Raw genomic sequence first — 14,741 nt, 5'->3', positions numbered from 1 at the left:
GGGGCCTTCCTTCAGAGTCGTCCATCCCCCAGACCCCACCCAGCTCGAGGTCCCGGGAGGAAAAGAAAAAGGACCCACGAGCACGACTTCCAGAGCCACAGGCTCCGGGGGACCAAGGCGGGGACGCGCGGCGAGCGGGAAAGAGCCAGCCAGGGGCGGGGGCAGGCCAGGAGGGGCAGGTGGGGAGCCCGGGGTCCAACGGCGGGTGCGCATAGAGCAGAGCGAACGCCTGGGGTCCCGGCCACTCACCGGTCATACTGCCAGTCTGGGTGCTGACTGACCGTCCCGTCCCCGCTTTCTCCAGATTTTGCATCTGCCCTGCTTCTTTCATCCCAGCCCTAGCGGCCTCTGCTGCCCGGGAAGCCCCCCTCGGCCAGGCATAATTTCGGCCGCTGGCCCTCCCACCTCCTGCCAGCAACGGAAAAAGGCACAGCCGCCGTCGCCCCGTCGCAGCCAGACGACGTAGCCAGCCCGCCCGCCACTTCCGGTGCCCGCTGTGACGTCACGGCGCGACACGAAGGCGCCGAGCTGCCCCGCGAGGTTCCGGGCGGCCTTGCCCTTACACCACTTGAGCCTCTGTTGGGGGCCTCGAGGTCGCCTGAGGATGTCCTGGCTGGAGGTCCCCGGTTGCACAACTCTGATGGGTGATGGGGACTTCGCAGAGTTGAGTTTGGTCGAGCGCTTGAAGAATTAAATGGGCACCTACCCCATTCTGTCAGGGTCAAGGTCTGAGAGAAGTTTGGAATGGGGAGGGTGACTGGGCAGCCCACGTGGTCTTTCTCCTCAGATACTGGCGGGTCCTGGGGACGTAGCGCCATGTTCCCCGACCCCCAGCTATTTTTGCTTTAGTAGCAATCCATAAGTTCATTATCGTTCAGCGTTATGTTCAGCGTCCCCGGTCCTTTTTTTCTTTGTCCTATAATTTATTTGGAGATGTTATTTTTGTTAATGATTTGTAGTGTACAGGTTTCTGTCAAAGAACATAATCTGTCGGGTACCAGTAATTTGAGATTTCTTCAGGCTTTGCAATAGAACTTTTCTCCAGTGAAGGAAGTATTCTGTAGCCGCGTTGTCCATTGTGGTAGCCGTAGTCATATGTAGCTATTGAGCACCTGGAATGTGGATAGTTTGACTGAGGACCCGAATTTTTTAACTTTACTTGTTGTAATTATAATTACAAGTTTAACCACATGTGATTCGTAGCTACTATATTGGACTGCATAGCTCCAGACTTCCCTGGGATCCTGATTATTAGATGTAGGATAAACTGCCTAAGGTTTCTTTTTTATTTTCCATCTCTTTGTTTCTCTGAGCTACTTCTGGCTGATTCTTACAGATCTCCTTTCTGGTTTGCTATTTATCTCTTTGCTATGTAGAATTTTTTTCTAGTTCTTAGATCTAGGCTTTTCTTACCATCCCTTCATGGCCATTATCACCAAGTTTTAAAGAGAAGCCACGGATATTTTCAAATCACAAATCCAGCAAAGGACTCATATCCAAAACATACGATGTACTCTTTAGAAAATGGGTAAAAGACTTGAACAATTACTTCACCAGAGAAGATACACAGATAGCAGATAAGCACATGAAAAGATGTTTAATATCATTAGCCATGAGGGAAATGCAAATTAAGTGCAATGAGATACTACTGCACAACTATTAGAATGGCTGAAATAAAAAACATTGACAGTACCAAATGCTGGCTAGGATGTTACACAGCTGGAGCTCTCATACACTGCCAGTAGAAATATAAAATACCCAGCAATCAAACTTCTGGGTATTAATGAAAATTTATGCTCACACAAAACCCTATACACGAATATTTGTAGTGGCTATGTTTTCAGTGGTCAAAAACTGGAAACAAGCCAAATGACTTTCCACGTGTGAATGGATAAACAAGCTATGGAAAATCCAAACAATGGAGTACTACTCAGAAATAAAAAGGAATGAACTAATGATCAATGTAGCAACTTGGAGGACTCTCAAGGACATTGTGCTGAATGAAGAAAGTTGATCTCCAATGGTTACCTATTGTATAATTCCATTTATCTAACATTCTCAAGTGGGGAAATCTTAATGATGGAGAACTGATGGTTGGTTGCTAAGGGTTATGGTCTGGAGAAGGATGCAACTATGAAGGGGAAGTGAGGGAGTTCCTTTGCATTGATGGTTACTCATTTCTACACGTGTGATCAAATTTAATAATTACCCCCCCCCCCCCAAATAAATAGTGCATGCAAATACTAGCGAAAGCTGAATCAGGTCTATACCCAAATTAATACTATTGTGCCAATATCAATTTTCTGGTTTTCAGAATTGTGAGTTTGATATTGCTTATGAATTCTAAAAATAGATATTGTATTATGTTTGTAAACTGATCTGTTCCTCTGAGAAATATTATATTGGATTCAGAGGTTTCACTTTTACTTGTTTAAATGATTAAGGCTTTGACTGGGCCTCGTCAGTAGGATGTTGCATCCCTGTCCCCTTGGTGGGCGGGGACGCACAGATAAACTGCACCACAAAGTAGGGAGGTTGGAGTTTTGAGCTGGAGCCCAGAAAGTAAGCACACAGAGGAGTAGAGCAGCTGAGCCCAGAGAGAATGGAGCCCTAGGGAGAAAAACAGCGCTGGTCACTTGATAGTCTACAGCCAGCCATGTGGAGAGAGCAGGGCAGCTGAGCCCTGAGAGAAACAAGCCCTAGGAAGAGAGGAACCCAGGAAACCTGAATCCTGGCAGATGTCAGCAGCCATCTTGCTCCAACATGTGGCAATAGACTTTGGTGAGGGAAGTGACTTATGCTTTATGGCCTGGTAACTGTAAGCGTCTCCCTCAAATACTCTTTATAAAAGTCAACAGATTTCTAGTATTTTGCATCAGCACCCCTTTGGCTGACTAATACAATAATGTACAATGATTATGTAAGATTATTGCAAAAGTTGGTGTGAAAGGTACACAGGGACTATATTATTTTTGCAACTTCTTGTGAGTCTTAAATGCTTTAAAAATAAAAAGATATGGAACCAGCAAGATGGCAGTGGAGTAAGAAGCTCCTAGAGACAGCTCTTGCTACAGGGCAGAAGGACCCATATCTCATACCTTATCCAAAAATTAACCTCAAAATGGATTTTTAAAAAACCAATAAATAAATAAAAGCAAGAACCATAAAGCTTCTAGAAGAAATTGTAGGAAAATATCTTCAAGACCTGGTGGTAGGGGGTAGATTCTTAAAGGTAATAAGAGGAGGACTGAGATGGACTACTGATATTTAATGTATGTAGAAGTTTTAATTAGCTTTACTGTAAAAGTGTGGAAATGTATAGAGTGGATGGTAACAAATAGTGACAGTTTTTAAATGGGAATGTTGCTGAAAATGGTAGTCTAGGTATGTAAATACCAATTGACAGAATGCTAGAGAATAATCCAGGAACCAATTTCTCAGTAAACCAAGAGGTGGATGAGAATTGTGGTTGATAGTACAGATGCAAGAGTGTCCTTTGTGAGCTAGAGCAAATGTACATCACTACTGTGGTGGGAAAGTGGAAAAGCATGGGAAAATGCAACTGGAGTGACCTATGGACTGTGGTTAGCAGTAATAATATAATATTCTTGCATCTATACCAAAGATGTGATGTGTTGATAATGGGGCAGTATGGAAAATGTGTGCCAAATGTACACTATGGACATGGTAACAGTCAGATTATATTATCTGTAACAAAAGTTCCACCACAGTGTGATGTGTTGATAGAGGGGTGTTTGGGAATTCTGCACAAGTGCATGATTGTTTTATAATTGCACAACGTCTGGCATAAAAAATATTTGAAAAATAATAATAGGGTGGGTTGGGGGACACACCAAATGTAAGATAAGAACTATAATTAGGAGTAAGATTTTGACAATATTCTTTCATAATTTGTAACAAATGTCTTGTGACAATGCAAGGTGTTGGGACCCTTCTATGATGTTATACATGTTTGCTTTGTAAGTTCACAACTTTTATTATACACTTATGTTTATGTATGTTCATATATAAATGACTTAGAGATAATAATAGGGTGGGTTGGGGGAATATATTTTAAGTAGTAGTAATATTTTGACATTGCTCTTTAGTCTTTATTTAAAATTGTTTAACAACAATGCAAGGTATTGGTGGTAGGATGAGTTATGAGAGTCCTGTATGATGTTATATATGTTTGTTTTGTAAGTTCACAACTATTGCTATACACTTATTGTTTATATATGTTTATGTATGAGCAATATACTTTAATAAATTTTTTAAAAAGGAAAGAAAATACATAGGAATCAACAGGAAATTTGCAAGACCTCAAAAAAAAAGTTATGTATACATCTTACCTAGCTCTAAATCTAGGTACATTTACATCTATCTTTATTTTAAGTACCCAGGAGTTAAGATGTGTCCTTAGAACAACCTCTGTCTGGATTCCTGTTCTCACTTCATTTTCAGACCTTTAGTATTTCAGAATTTTTACATACTCAGACTATTTCCTTTACTTTTTTCTGTCAGAAGAAACACCAAAGAGATGCCAACCCACTCCAGTAGAGGTGTTGGGTTCTCCAAGAAAGCGCAGCTAGCACAAGAACTGGACAGAACAATGCTTGCTCACAGAGAGGAGAGACAGGAGGGCATTTTCACTAGCAGGCATCAGCCTGCATGGCCAGTGGGTCTCCATCTGCGGAAGATGCAAAGAGGTAGTCCAAACAACCCTCTTGTGCTTGTGTCGTAGTGGAAGGACTCTGCTCCCTCCCCGCCAGGAACAGATAATAGCAGTGAGGGGGGTAGACCAGATGCCATAAAGTGTACGTACTTCACCTAGGAATGTCTATGTGTGTTCAGGGCAAAAAGGGCAGGAATGCACAGCAGGTCACTCTGCTAAGGGATGAGTTTTTGCTTCAAGGCACTCCTGAGAAGTGAGTCAGTCCCCATTTAGCATCCTATCCTGGGAGCCAGGCCAACATATCTGGTCTGAAGCACAGGGTTGCTTATTTGTGGGTCCCAGGGAAAGGCAACAGGCCACACTTGGCTTCCACTACTTTCTTGCTTGATTAAGCTATATTTTATCCAACATTTTAGGTATTATGTAGCAGAAATGTTTTGGGTGCTCCCATTCACAGTATTGCTGGAAAAGTGCGTCCCACTGCAAAGAAGAAAAAAGGATTGTAAGACAAAATGCCCCCAAAGTGCTAAGAAGTGCATGAGTTCAGAGCAGCTATGTCCTACAAAGGCCAGCTGGATCAATAAAATGGTTTTTAAATTAATAATTCTTAATAGCATGTGGAAAGAGCATGGGCTTTGGTGTCAGATAAACAATCTATATTCAGACACAAGTTATTCACTAATTAAATGTATCAGTCAGCTGAGACTAAGTTTAGTATGGGTAACAAATGACCATGAAATCCCAGGGACTTACCACACAGAGGTTGATTTATGGCTCCCATTACATGCCTGCAGTTCTGCTCCTGTGGATTGCCCTGGAGATTCAGGCTGGAGGAGGAGACTCTGGGATATTCTTTTCTCATGGCAGAAGGAAAAGAGATGGGAAAACTAAATAGTGGCTCCTAAAGCAAGTCACACAACTAAGTCTTTGACTTCAATGGAGTAGGATGGACAGTCCTCCTTTGGGGACATACCAGAAAGGGAGGGACAGCAAATATTCTGAGGATGATGCAATCTCCAATACTAGTGAATTAGCCTTACCGGTAATGAATATTTGATCTCTTGTCAGTAAAATAATTTTTTAAAATTTCAAACTTCAAGAAAATGTAAAGTACAAGGAGCTTTCTTATTGCCTTCTCCCAGAATCTGTAGTTTGTAACATTTTACCACATCTATACCATCCATCTCGTTTTTCTCTCTCACACACACATTTGCACTTCTGTTTCTCTCTCGTTACTTTTTCTGAAACATTTGAGAGCAGGTTATAGACACTTTGCCCAAATCACCCTAAAAACTCCCAAAACAAGAACACTCTCCAACGTTGCTAATACAACCATCCAAAACGGAAAGTTAACATTGATATGACACTGTCCAATCCACGGACCCTGTGGTGGTTTGAAGCTGTATGTACCCCAGAAAAACATGTTCTTAGATCTAATCCATTCCTGTGGGTGTGGATCCATAGAAAGTAGGACCTTTTGATAAAGTTATTTCAGTTAAGGTGTAGCCCACCTCAGTCTGGGTGGATCTTTTTCCTCTTACTGGAGTCCCTTATAAGTGGAGTGAATTCAGAAAGACAAGAGCATGGAAGGAAGAAGTTGAAAGCAATGAAACCCAGATAAAAAAAACAGCAAATGCTGCCATGTGCCTTGCTATGTAACAGAAGATCCAAGGATCAAAGACAGCCAGTCTTTGGGATGAAAGCTTTGCCTTGATAACAACTTGATTTGGACATTTTCCCAGCCTCAAGACAGTAAGCTAATAAATTTCCATTGTCTAAATCAAATCGTTTCATGACAATTGCCTTGAGCGGCCTAGGAATCTAAAACAGACTCCATTCAAATTTCACAAATTGTTGTAACAATGGTTTGGGATCAGATCAAGGATCATTGAGATGTGTGTTTTTTGGTTTTTTTTTTAAGATTTATTTATTTTTTATTTAATTCCCCCCCTCCCCTGGTTGTCTGTTCTCTGTGTCTATTTGCTGCGTCTTGTTTCTTTGTCCGCTTCTGTTGTAGTCAGCGGCACGGAAAGTGTGGGTGGCACCATTCCTGGGCAGGCTGCACTTTCTTTTGCACTGGGTGGCTCTCCTTACGGGGTGCACTCCTTGCGCGTGGGGCTCCCCTACGTGGGGGACACCCCTGTGTGGCACGGCACTCCTTGCGCGCATCAGCACTGCGCATGGGCCAGCTCCACACGGGTCAAGGAGGCCCGGGGTTTGAACCGCGGACCTCCCATGTGGTAGACGGACGCCCTAACCACTGGGCCAAGTCCATTTCCCTGAGTTGTGTGTTTAACATCAGTTTCCTCCAACCTGGAACAGTTCCTCAGAGTCCTTCCCTGTGTTCCATGACTTGACCAGTTTTAGAGGGTACAGACTTTTCATTCGGGGATGTCCCTCATCTGGGATAGTTGATGTTTCCTCCAGCCAGACCCTGGCCATCTGTTGTTGGCAGGAGTGATGCTGTGTCTCTCCAGGGGTCACCCAGAAGGCAACAGTGTCAGCACTTCCTTCCCCTGGTGGTGATGCCAACCTTGATCATTGGCCAAGTTAGTGTCATGAAGTCATTCTTTTCCCTTTTGTAACTGAGAAATATATTGTGGGAAGATAATCTAAAATTATACCAATACTTTGTACCTCATTAGACTTCCACTCACTAACTTAAGCATCCATTGGTGAACGCACATGAATTTATCACCATCATGATGGTTGCCTAATTGTGGTTTCCAGTTTCCATCATCCCTTCTGCACATATTAGTTCAGCTATAAGGAAGAGCTTTCCCTTCTTCCCCATTCATTCCATTCATTCATTTATATCAGTATGGACTTATGAATTCCTATTTTCTTCAGTGAGCTGTAAGCTGTTCTGTCATTTATTTCATGCTAAAATCGTCCCACATTTGGCCAATGAAAGCCCCTTCATATTGTCTTCTTTGTCCTTTTGGCATAACCCCATCATTCGTTGAACAGTTCTTTACATCCTGGTGTAACAAGTTGTTCCAGGCTCATCTTGAACATTCCCTGTCTCCAGTCCTGGAATCAACCATTTCCCTAAAGAACCCTGGTTCCTTTTATCATCTAGAAACTGAGAACTAGTCACTAAGTGTGCTCATTGCTACTGGTGTGTCATTGCTACTTGGCCCTCTGAGTGGACAGATATAGAAAAAATATATATATATATGTATGCATACATATATATATAAATATACACCTATAACTATCTGTGTATGTGTGTGTGTCCTTGTCTCTCTTTATATATGTGTACACATCAGGGTTCTTTCTAGCTTTCCTCTTTACTACATTTGTAATCTCCATAGCAAGAAAGCTGACTTCTACTATCTCAATAGAGGTGGTTTTGGTGCCCCCCCCCCTTTTTTTTTTCTTTCTTCAATTCCCCTGCATGTGACTAATCTCCTGAGCACCTTAATTGTCTCCTGGGCTCCCCAGCTCCTCTGCCGCTGACTTCACAGTCTCTTCTGCCTCCAAGGGAAAGGAAGGCAAGAACCATTATATGGCTTTTGACTGAATTACTCAGGGAGGGAAGGAGGAAGGGAGAGTGGGAGGAAGGGAGAGGGTGTATTAGCCAGCCAAACGGGTGCTGATGCAAAATACCAGAAACTGGTTGGTTTTTATAATGGGTATTTATTTGGGGTAGGAGCTTACAGACACCAGGCCATAAAGCATAAGTTACTTCCCTCACCAAAGTCTATTTAGAGCAAGCTGGCTGCCAACATCTGTGAGGGTTCAGGCTTCCTGGGTTCCTACGTTCTTGGGGCTGGCTTTTCTCTGGGTTCAAGGCTCCTTCCTTCCTGGTGCTGGCTTCTCCTTCCTCTGGGTGCTGACTTCCCGCGTCTTCAGCATCAAACTCTAGCATCAGAAATCCCCAACTCTGTTCTTCACCATGCCTTTTATCTGTGAGTCCCCACCCACCAAGGGGTGGGGCTGCAACACCCTAATCATAACTCAATCATGCCTGGGTACAGATCAGATTACAAGCGTAATCCAATATTTCTTTTTGGAATTCATCAATTATACTAAACTGCTACAGAGGGAAAGAAGGAAGTAGGTATATGCTTATCACAAGTTGTCCTGAAGACTAATAGCTCCCAGACTGCAGAGTACCTGGCTCAGAATAGGTGCCAGTAGCATTCATTATTGTCCCCTCCCCGTTAAGCCTTTTGTTCTGGATCCTGCTTGTTGGGCGTGTAATCCCAGCCGTGTGCTTATATGAACGGAATCTCCTCCCAACAAAACAAGCTGGAGGTCCCATGGAGTTGATCACAAAAACGTTTTTCTCTATAGCTGGCTTTGTTGATTCTGGTGGGGTTTGGCGGAGACTGACTACCTGCCTTGACGAGGAAAACGTACCTCATACTCAGCTTCATCCTTACGTGGCGCCCACAGGGCTGAGAGGGGCTCTCCGCGGCCAGTGCACACTGGCAGATGGGACTGACCCTCCTTTCAGGCAAAAATGAAAATTTGGAAATTAAGATTTCCCCAAAATTCTCCGAAGGCAGCTCCCAGCAGCACTTACACCCTGAGGAAGTGAAAGAGAGGCCTGAAACAGAATCCAGATGCCCTTTAGGGAATACGCACTTTGTTACAGAGGACAGTGCTGCCATGGATTGTCCCAAGTGGTGTCCTCAGAAGAGCAAACCTGGCACCACGCTGACCTGATGTGCCACAGAGGAAGAGCTCCGGGGAGCCCTGGGAGCCTTTGCTTTCCCACAGCGTGAGGGTGCCTGGCAAGGCCACTCTGCTGCCGCAGGCTGCTGAGAGGGACTGGGCGGCACAGCCAGTGCCCACGCTCCTTTGGGGTCGCCATTTGTGGGGCATCCTCTGGACCAACAGATAGGCCCACCTGAGTTCTGTGGTTCTGAATCAACGTCCCTGAAGAGGTTGTGTAATTAGACATGTTAGAAACCAACAGCCGGGTTTCGAGGCAGGTGTGGGGTGAGAGGCTGGACAGGAGAAGAGAGGGGAACCGAACCTAGGGCGTGCCGACCACGTCATGTGGCGAAAACGGCACCGAGCATTTGCTCTGGTCCAGGTGCTGTTCTAAGTGTTGGCCACACCTGACTTCACTTCACCCTCCTAACAGCCTTAGGAAGTGGGTGCTACTATTGGAACCAAGACCTCGAGTAACCTGCTCAAACAAAGATTGATTGAAAGGGGATCTAAAGGCTTGTTTCTCCACTCACTGGCCTCTGGTATGGACTTTCATCCGCTTCTAGGAATGGCAGCCAAGGCCTTGGGACTAGCAGATCACTTGGGAGCTTGTTAGAAACGCAGAACCCGGGGACTCAGCCTAGACCTCTTAAAACAGCATCTGAGCTGAACAGGTGGGCCCCAGGGGCAGTCCTCAAGCCTGCACGAGTCACCAGGTGCTATGCGAAAACACAGATTCCTGGGCCCCACCCCTTGAGATTCTGAGTCAGGCTTTTAGCCCTGACCCACTGTGAGCAGCCATTCTACCAACTAACTACTTTTCTTCTTTTTGGAGTTAGAAAGAAAGCTTTCATAAGGGCACTTTTAAAAGCATGGATCGAATTCTCATATAAAGCCACTTAAAATATATTGTAGGTCATTTCTTTCCCATTTTATTAAAAACTTGTTGGATATTGCAAAGTTACAGTGGTCAAAACAGTATGGTATGGCATAAAGAAAGACACACTGATCAGTGGAATAGACTTGACAATATATTGTCAATTTTAGAAATAAACCCTCACCTATACAGTCAGCTGTTTTTTGACAAACCTACCAAGTTAACGTTAACAGGACAAAATAGTCTTTTCAACAAGTGGTGCTAGGACAACTGGATATCTATAACCAAAAGAATGAAAGAGGACCCCTATCTCACTCCCTATACAAGAATCAACTCAAAGTGGATCAAAGACCTAAATATAAAAGCCAGGACCATAAAACTACTAGAAGAAAATGTAGGGAAACATCTTCAAGACCTTGTGGTAGGTGGTGGTTTCTTGGACCTTACACCCAAAGCACATGCAACAATAGAAAAAGTAGATAACTGGGACCTCCTCAAAATTAAACACTTTTACACCTCATAGGACTTCATCAAAAGGGGGAAAGGGCAGGTGACCCAATGGAATGGGAGAAAATATTTGGAAATCACATGTTGGTAAGGGTTTAATATCCTGGATATATAAAGAGATGTTACAACTCAACAATAAAAGTACAAACGACCCAATTTAAAAATGGGCAAAGGACTTGAATAGACATTTGTCCAAAGAAGAAATACAAATGACCAAAAAAAAAAGAGACACATTAAGAAATGCTCAACATCACTAATGATTAGGGAAATGCAAATCAAAACTAAAATGAGATATCATTTCATACTTATCGGAATGGCCACTATTAAATAGACAGAACTACAAGCGTTGGAGAGGTTGTGGAGAGATGGGAACACTTATTCATTGTTGGTGGGAATGCAGAAGGGTCCAGCCACTGTGGAGGAGTTCCTAAGGAAGTTAAATACAGAGTTTGGCACGTCACCCTGCCATACCACTATTGGGTATATACCCAGAAGAACTGAGAGCAGTGACATGAACAGACATCTGCACACCAATGTTCATAGTGACATTATTCACAATTGCCAAAAGTTGGAAACAACGCAGGTGCCTATCAAAAGATGAATGGATAAACAAATTATAGTGTATTTACATGATGGAATATTATGCAGCCATAAGAAGAAATGATGTTCTAAAGCACATGGCAACATGGATGAACCTAGAGGATATTATATTGAGTGAAGCAAGCTAGACACAAAAGGACGATGTATGATTGCATTACTATGAACCAAATATATTGTGTAACCTATTGTATGACTTAAAAAAATTTTTAAATATATATCCAGTACATTTAATTGAGAAATGTATGTTTTTATTTTAAAAAAACAAAACTTGTTGGGGAGTGGATATAGCTCAGTGGTTGAGCACCTCCTTCCTACGTATGTGGTCTTGGTTTCATTCCAAATTGTATTCCCTATTCCCCACCCCCAAAGAAAGGGAACAAACTACTCTTCAGTATTACAACATCTTCCCAATGAACTGATGTTTAAAAGCAAACGTTTTGTCCTAGGTTACGAGCGGGTGTCAGAGTTTAAGTCAGGGGTCAGGAGACTTTTCCTGTAAAGGCTTAGATGGACACCATGTCAGGCTCCGCGGGCCATTGGGTCCCTCTCATGACGACTCAATTCTGCTCCAGAAGCAGCTGTGGACAACCTGCGGGTGAATGCGTGTGACTGTTTTCCAATAAAACATTTTTCTTCTGCCTCCTCGTTTAACTCAAGACAGATGGAATTCAGAGTGTGCTTAAGGCAAAGGGAGTTCAATATTTGGAGAGGAAAAGACTAGTAATACAGCTTAGATATGATATGTCTGCTTAACTTTCTTCAGGGCAATTAAGTCTTTGGGCTTGTTTTCTACTGGGCCATAAAATCCTAACACTTTATCAGTTTCTGCAAGTTAACCTCTTATCTGACAGGACTGTAAATTGTCATTGCTTCTATCACTTGTGAGTTATTAATTAAAACAGCAACTGTGGCAATAAACTTGCATTCCCCCAGAGGATCAAATCAGAGTCCCACTGAAGGTCCTGTTATTCAAGTGGGCATATTATTTTCTAATAATAGAAATTGTGTAACAACAACAACAAAAAGTCAAGTCATTGCCATTTTATGGTTTTCCAAGAGTCAGATAATTTTTTTCTCTTTTATTGGCATTATGAGAAAAAACCCTATGACATTCATAACTATATTCTCTGTAAAGATTGTTGTTGAAGATGTTGCTTTCTAGCTTATATGGCATCTTCTTGGAGCACCTGCCATATAAATTCTCCTGTTTCCTATGAATCTTGTTAAATTTCCTAACCAGACACCATGGTATGAATTCTGAGTCCTTACTGTTCCCCTTACATAATCTTATTTCACCTATTCTAATTTTTATTTAATTTCTACTTTCCCCATTTACTTCATTTTTTATATTATTTTGAGCATTTTTATAAATTGCCTTGGATGCTTTTTCAAAGGGAGATTTATTTAAAGAAAGAGAATATTCAAATTTGAGGATTCTTTAGTTCCATGTGCCTTCAAGAGGAAGAAGAAATGAAGCTGACATTTGTACACTTAGAAGACAAAACATATGCTTACTTTTACAACTTGGCCATAATTTACATTTACATTATTTCTCATATGACAAAAGTTGCATGTTCTTAGTTGGTGTGTCTATCACACAGACTCACTTAGAGGCATGTAAATTACCTAGACTTTAACTATGCTGTGCTGCTTTTTGTGTTTGTTTGTTTGTTTTTTCAGTTTTAAGTAAGCAATTATTTAATATTATTCCAATATTCACATGGACTTTCTGGTTTTTAGTTATGAAACACTGATCATAAAGGGGAGCTGCAAATTGGAAAAAAGGATATTTGAATTAAAAACTAGAAAGGAATCAGTGGACATTGACTGCTGTTTTGTTTATCATTGAAATCAACTGCACCTAATTGCTTTTCCACACCAACAGCAGTATTTTCTGTATTATTCCTAGAAACACTCTTATTTTTGCTAGTTTTCCTGAATGTGCCCCTAAAGCAAGATGAGATAACATCTAGAGTCATGGAGAATCCCAAAGAAAACAGACAGAACGGAGCAACCCAGCTGCCAGTGCCCAGGGCCTCGGGTTCTGTCTTGCCGAGGAAGTAGGAGTGTTCAATGTACTTCTGCTCAGCAGCTGGCGGCCCTGTGGGTGTGGCACAGCAAAGGGCAGCCAGCGGCAGAACCGCCATCGAGGTGATAAGGCAGGGTCTTCCTTTCAAACTCCAGCTGTAACTAATTCACTTACATTCCCTTGAGGAAGACAAAATCTACACTCAAGTCCTTTTTGGGTGAGCATATAGTTCCTATCATTTCCTCCTAATTTCCTTAACCATGCATCGCAAACTTTTCACATTGCATGTAACACACATACTAGTCAATGGTGAGTTAAAGCTTCATTGCATTTTATAAAATTTTTCTTTGCCACCCCCCATCCCCACCTTCTTCAAATAACTGATGACTCGAATACTGGTCATTAGATCAATGAAATAAACATCATACCCTAAATGACTTAAACACCTCCATAGTGCCACCAGCAGGAATCACATAGTAATGAAACAGCTTTTTCAATGTTGTAGTCTTGGAGAACAGAGATGTTTTCAAAGCATTCAAGTTTGGGACATAGCTGTTCAACAGGTGGCACACCAATGGTAAATGGAGGCAAATTTACCTTCAGGGATTAAGTATCCTGCAAATACCTTACAGCTTTACCTCTTGTGACAGTTTGAAGCTGGGTGGATCCTGGAAAATCCTGTTCTTAAAGCTATCCTTTCTTGCAAAAGCATATAAACCTATCTTGTAGATGGGAACTTTTGAATAGATTCAGTTTAAGGACCTTCCTTTTGATTAGGTCACTTAAGTGGGGCATGACCCAGGGTGGGTCTTAATCCTCTTACTGGAGTCATTTATAAATGGAAGATTAAAGAGCTGCAGACATAGAGACAGAGGAGCCTCCAGAAGTTGAAATCAACAAACCTGGGAGAGAGAAAAGCCACAGAGTGGCCCAAAGCTGAAAGAGGCCCAAAGAAGAGGAGTGGGTCAAGTCCAAACCATCACCGTGTCCTGCCATGGGCCTGACCACCCATGGTTGCAGCTTGGGGAAAAAGCATCTCTGATGATGCCTTGACTGGGGCACTTTCACAGCCTCAGAACGGCCGGCTTTTAACCTAATACATTCCCATTGTAAAAGCCAGCCCATTTCTGGTATATTGCTTTGGCAGTATTTAGCAAACTAAAATACCTCATAATACCACATAGGAAGAAACCCCATTTAAAAACATTCTCTTAGATATTTTTAGTGATTTCTGAATTACTTTAAGAAGCACTGGGGAAGGGGACTTGGCCCAGTGGTTAGGGCGTCCACCTACCACATGGGATGTCCACAGTTCAAATACTGGGCCTCCTTGACCCGTGTGAAGCTGGCCCATGTACACTGCTGATGTGCACAAGGAGTGCCCT

At 42.6% G+C, this 14,741-nt stretch overlaps 1 protein-coding gene across 3 annotated transcripts in view; it reads right to left on the bottom strand.

The window, feature by feature from the left end:
• Window positions 1-474, bottom strand: part of CDADC1 (cytidine and dCMP deaminase domain containing 1) — a 38,952-nt gene extending 38,478 nt beyond the window's left edge. For 2 of the 3 annotated variants that reach the window (XM_071208290.1, XM_012519562.4), the window contains exon 1: window positions 250-474. Coding sequence is in view for 1 of the 3 variants with exons in the window: in XM_004478219.4 (XP_004478276.1) it covers window positions 250-331 (82 nt within the window). In the remaining 2 variants the exon portion in view is untranslated. The remainder of the gene's footprint in view (window positions 1-249) is intronic. The other variant, XM_004478219.4, reaches the window with a different exon arrangement.
• Window positions 475-14,741: the final 14,267 nt, after the last annotated feature.

The sequence above is a fragment of the Dasypus novemcinctus genome, chromosome 15, assembly GCF_030445035.2.
Source record: "Dasypus novemcinctus isolate mDasNov1 chromosome 15, mDasNov1.1.hap2, whole genome shotgun sequence".
Lineage (NCBI taxonomy): Eukaryota > Metazoa > Chordata > Mammalia > Cingulata > Dasypodidae > Dasypus > Dasypus novemcinctus.
This window is presented reverse-complemented; position numbering and strand designations above follow the sequence as displayed.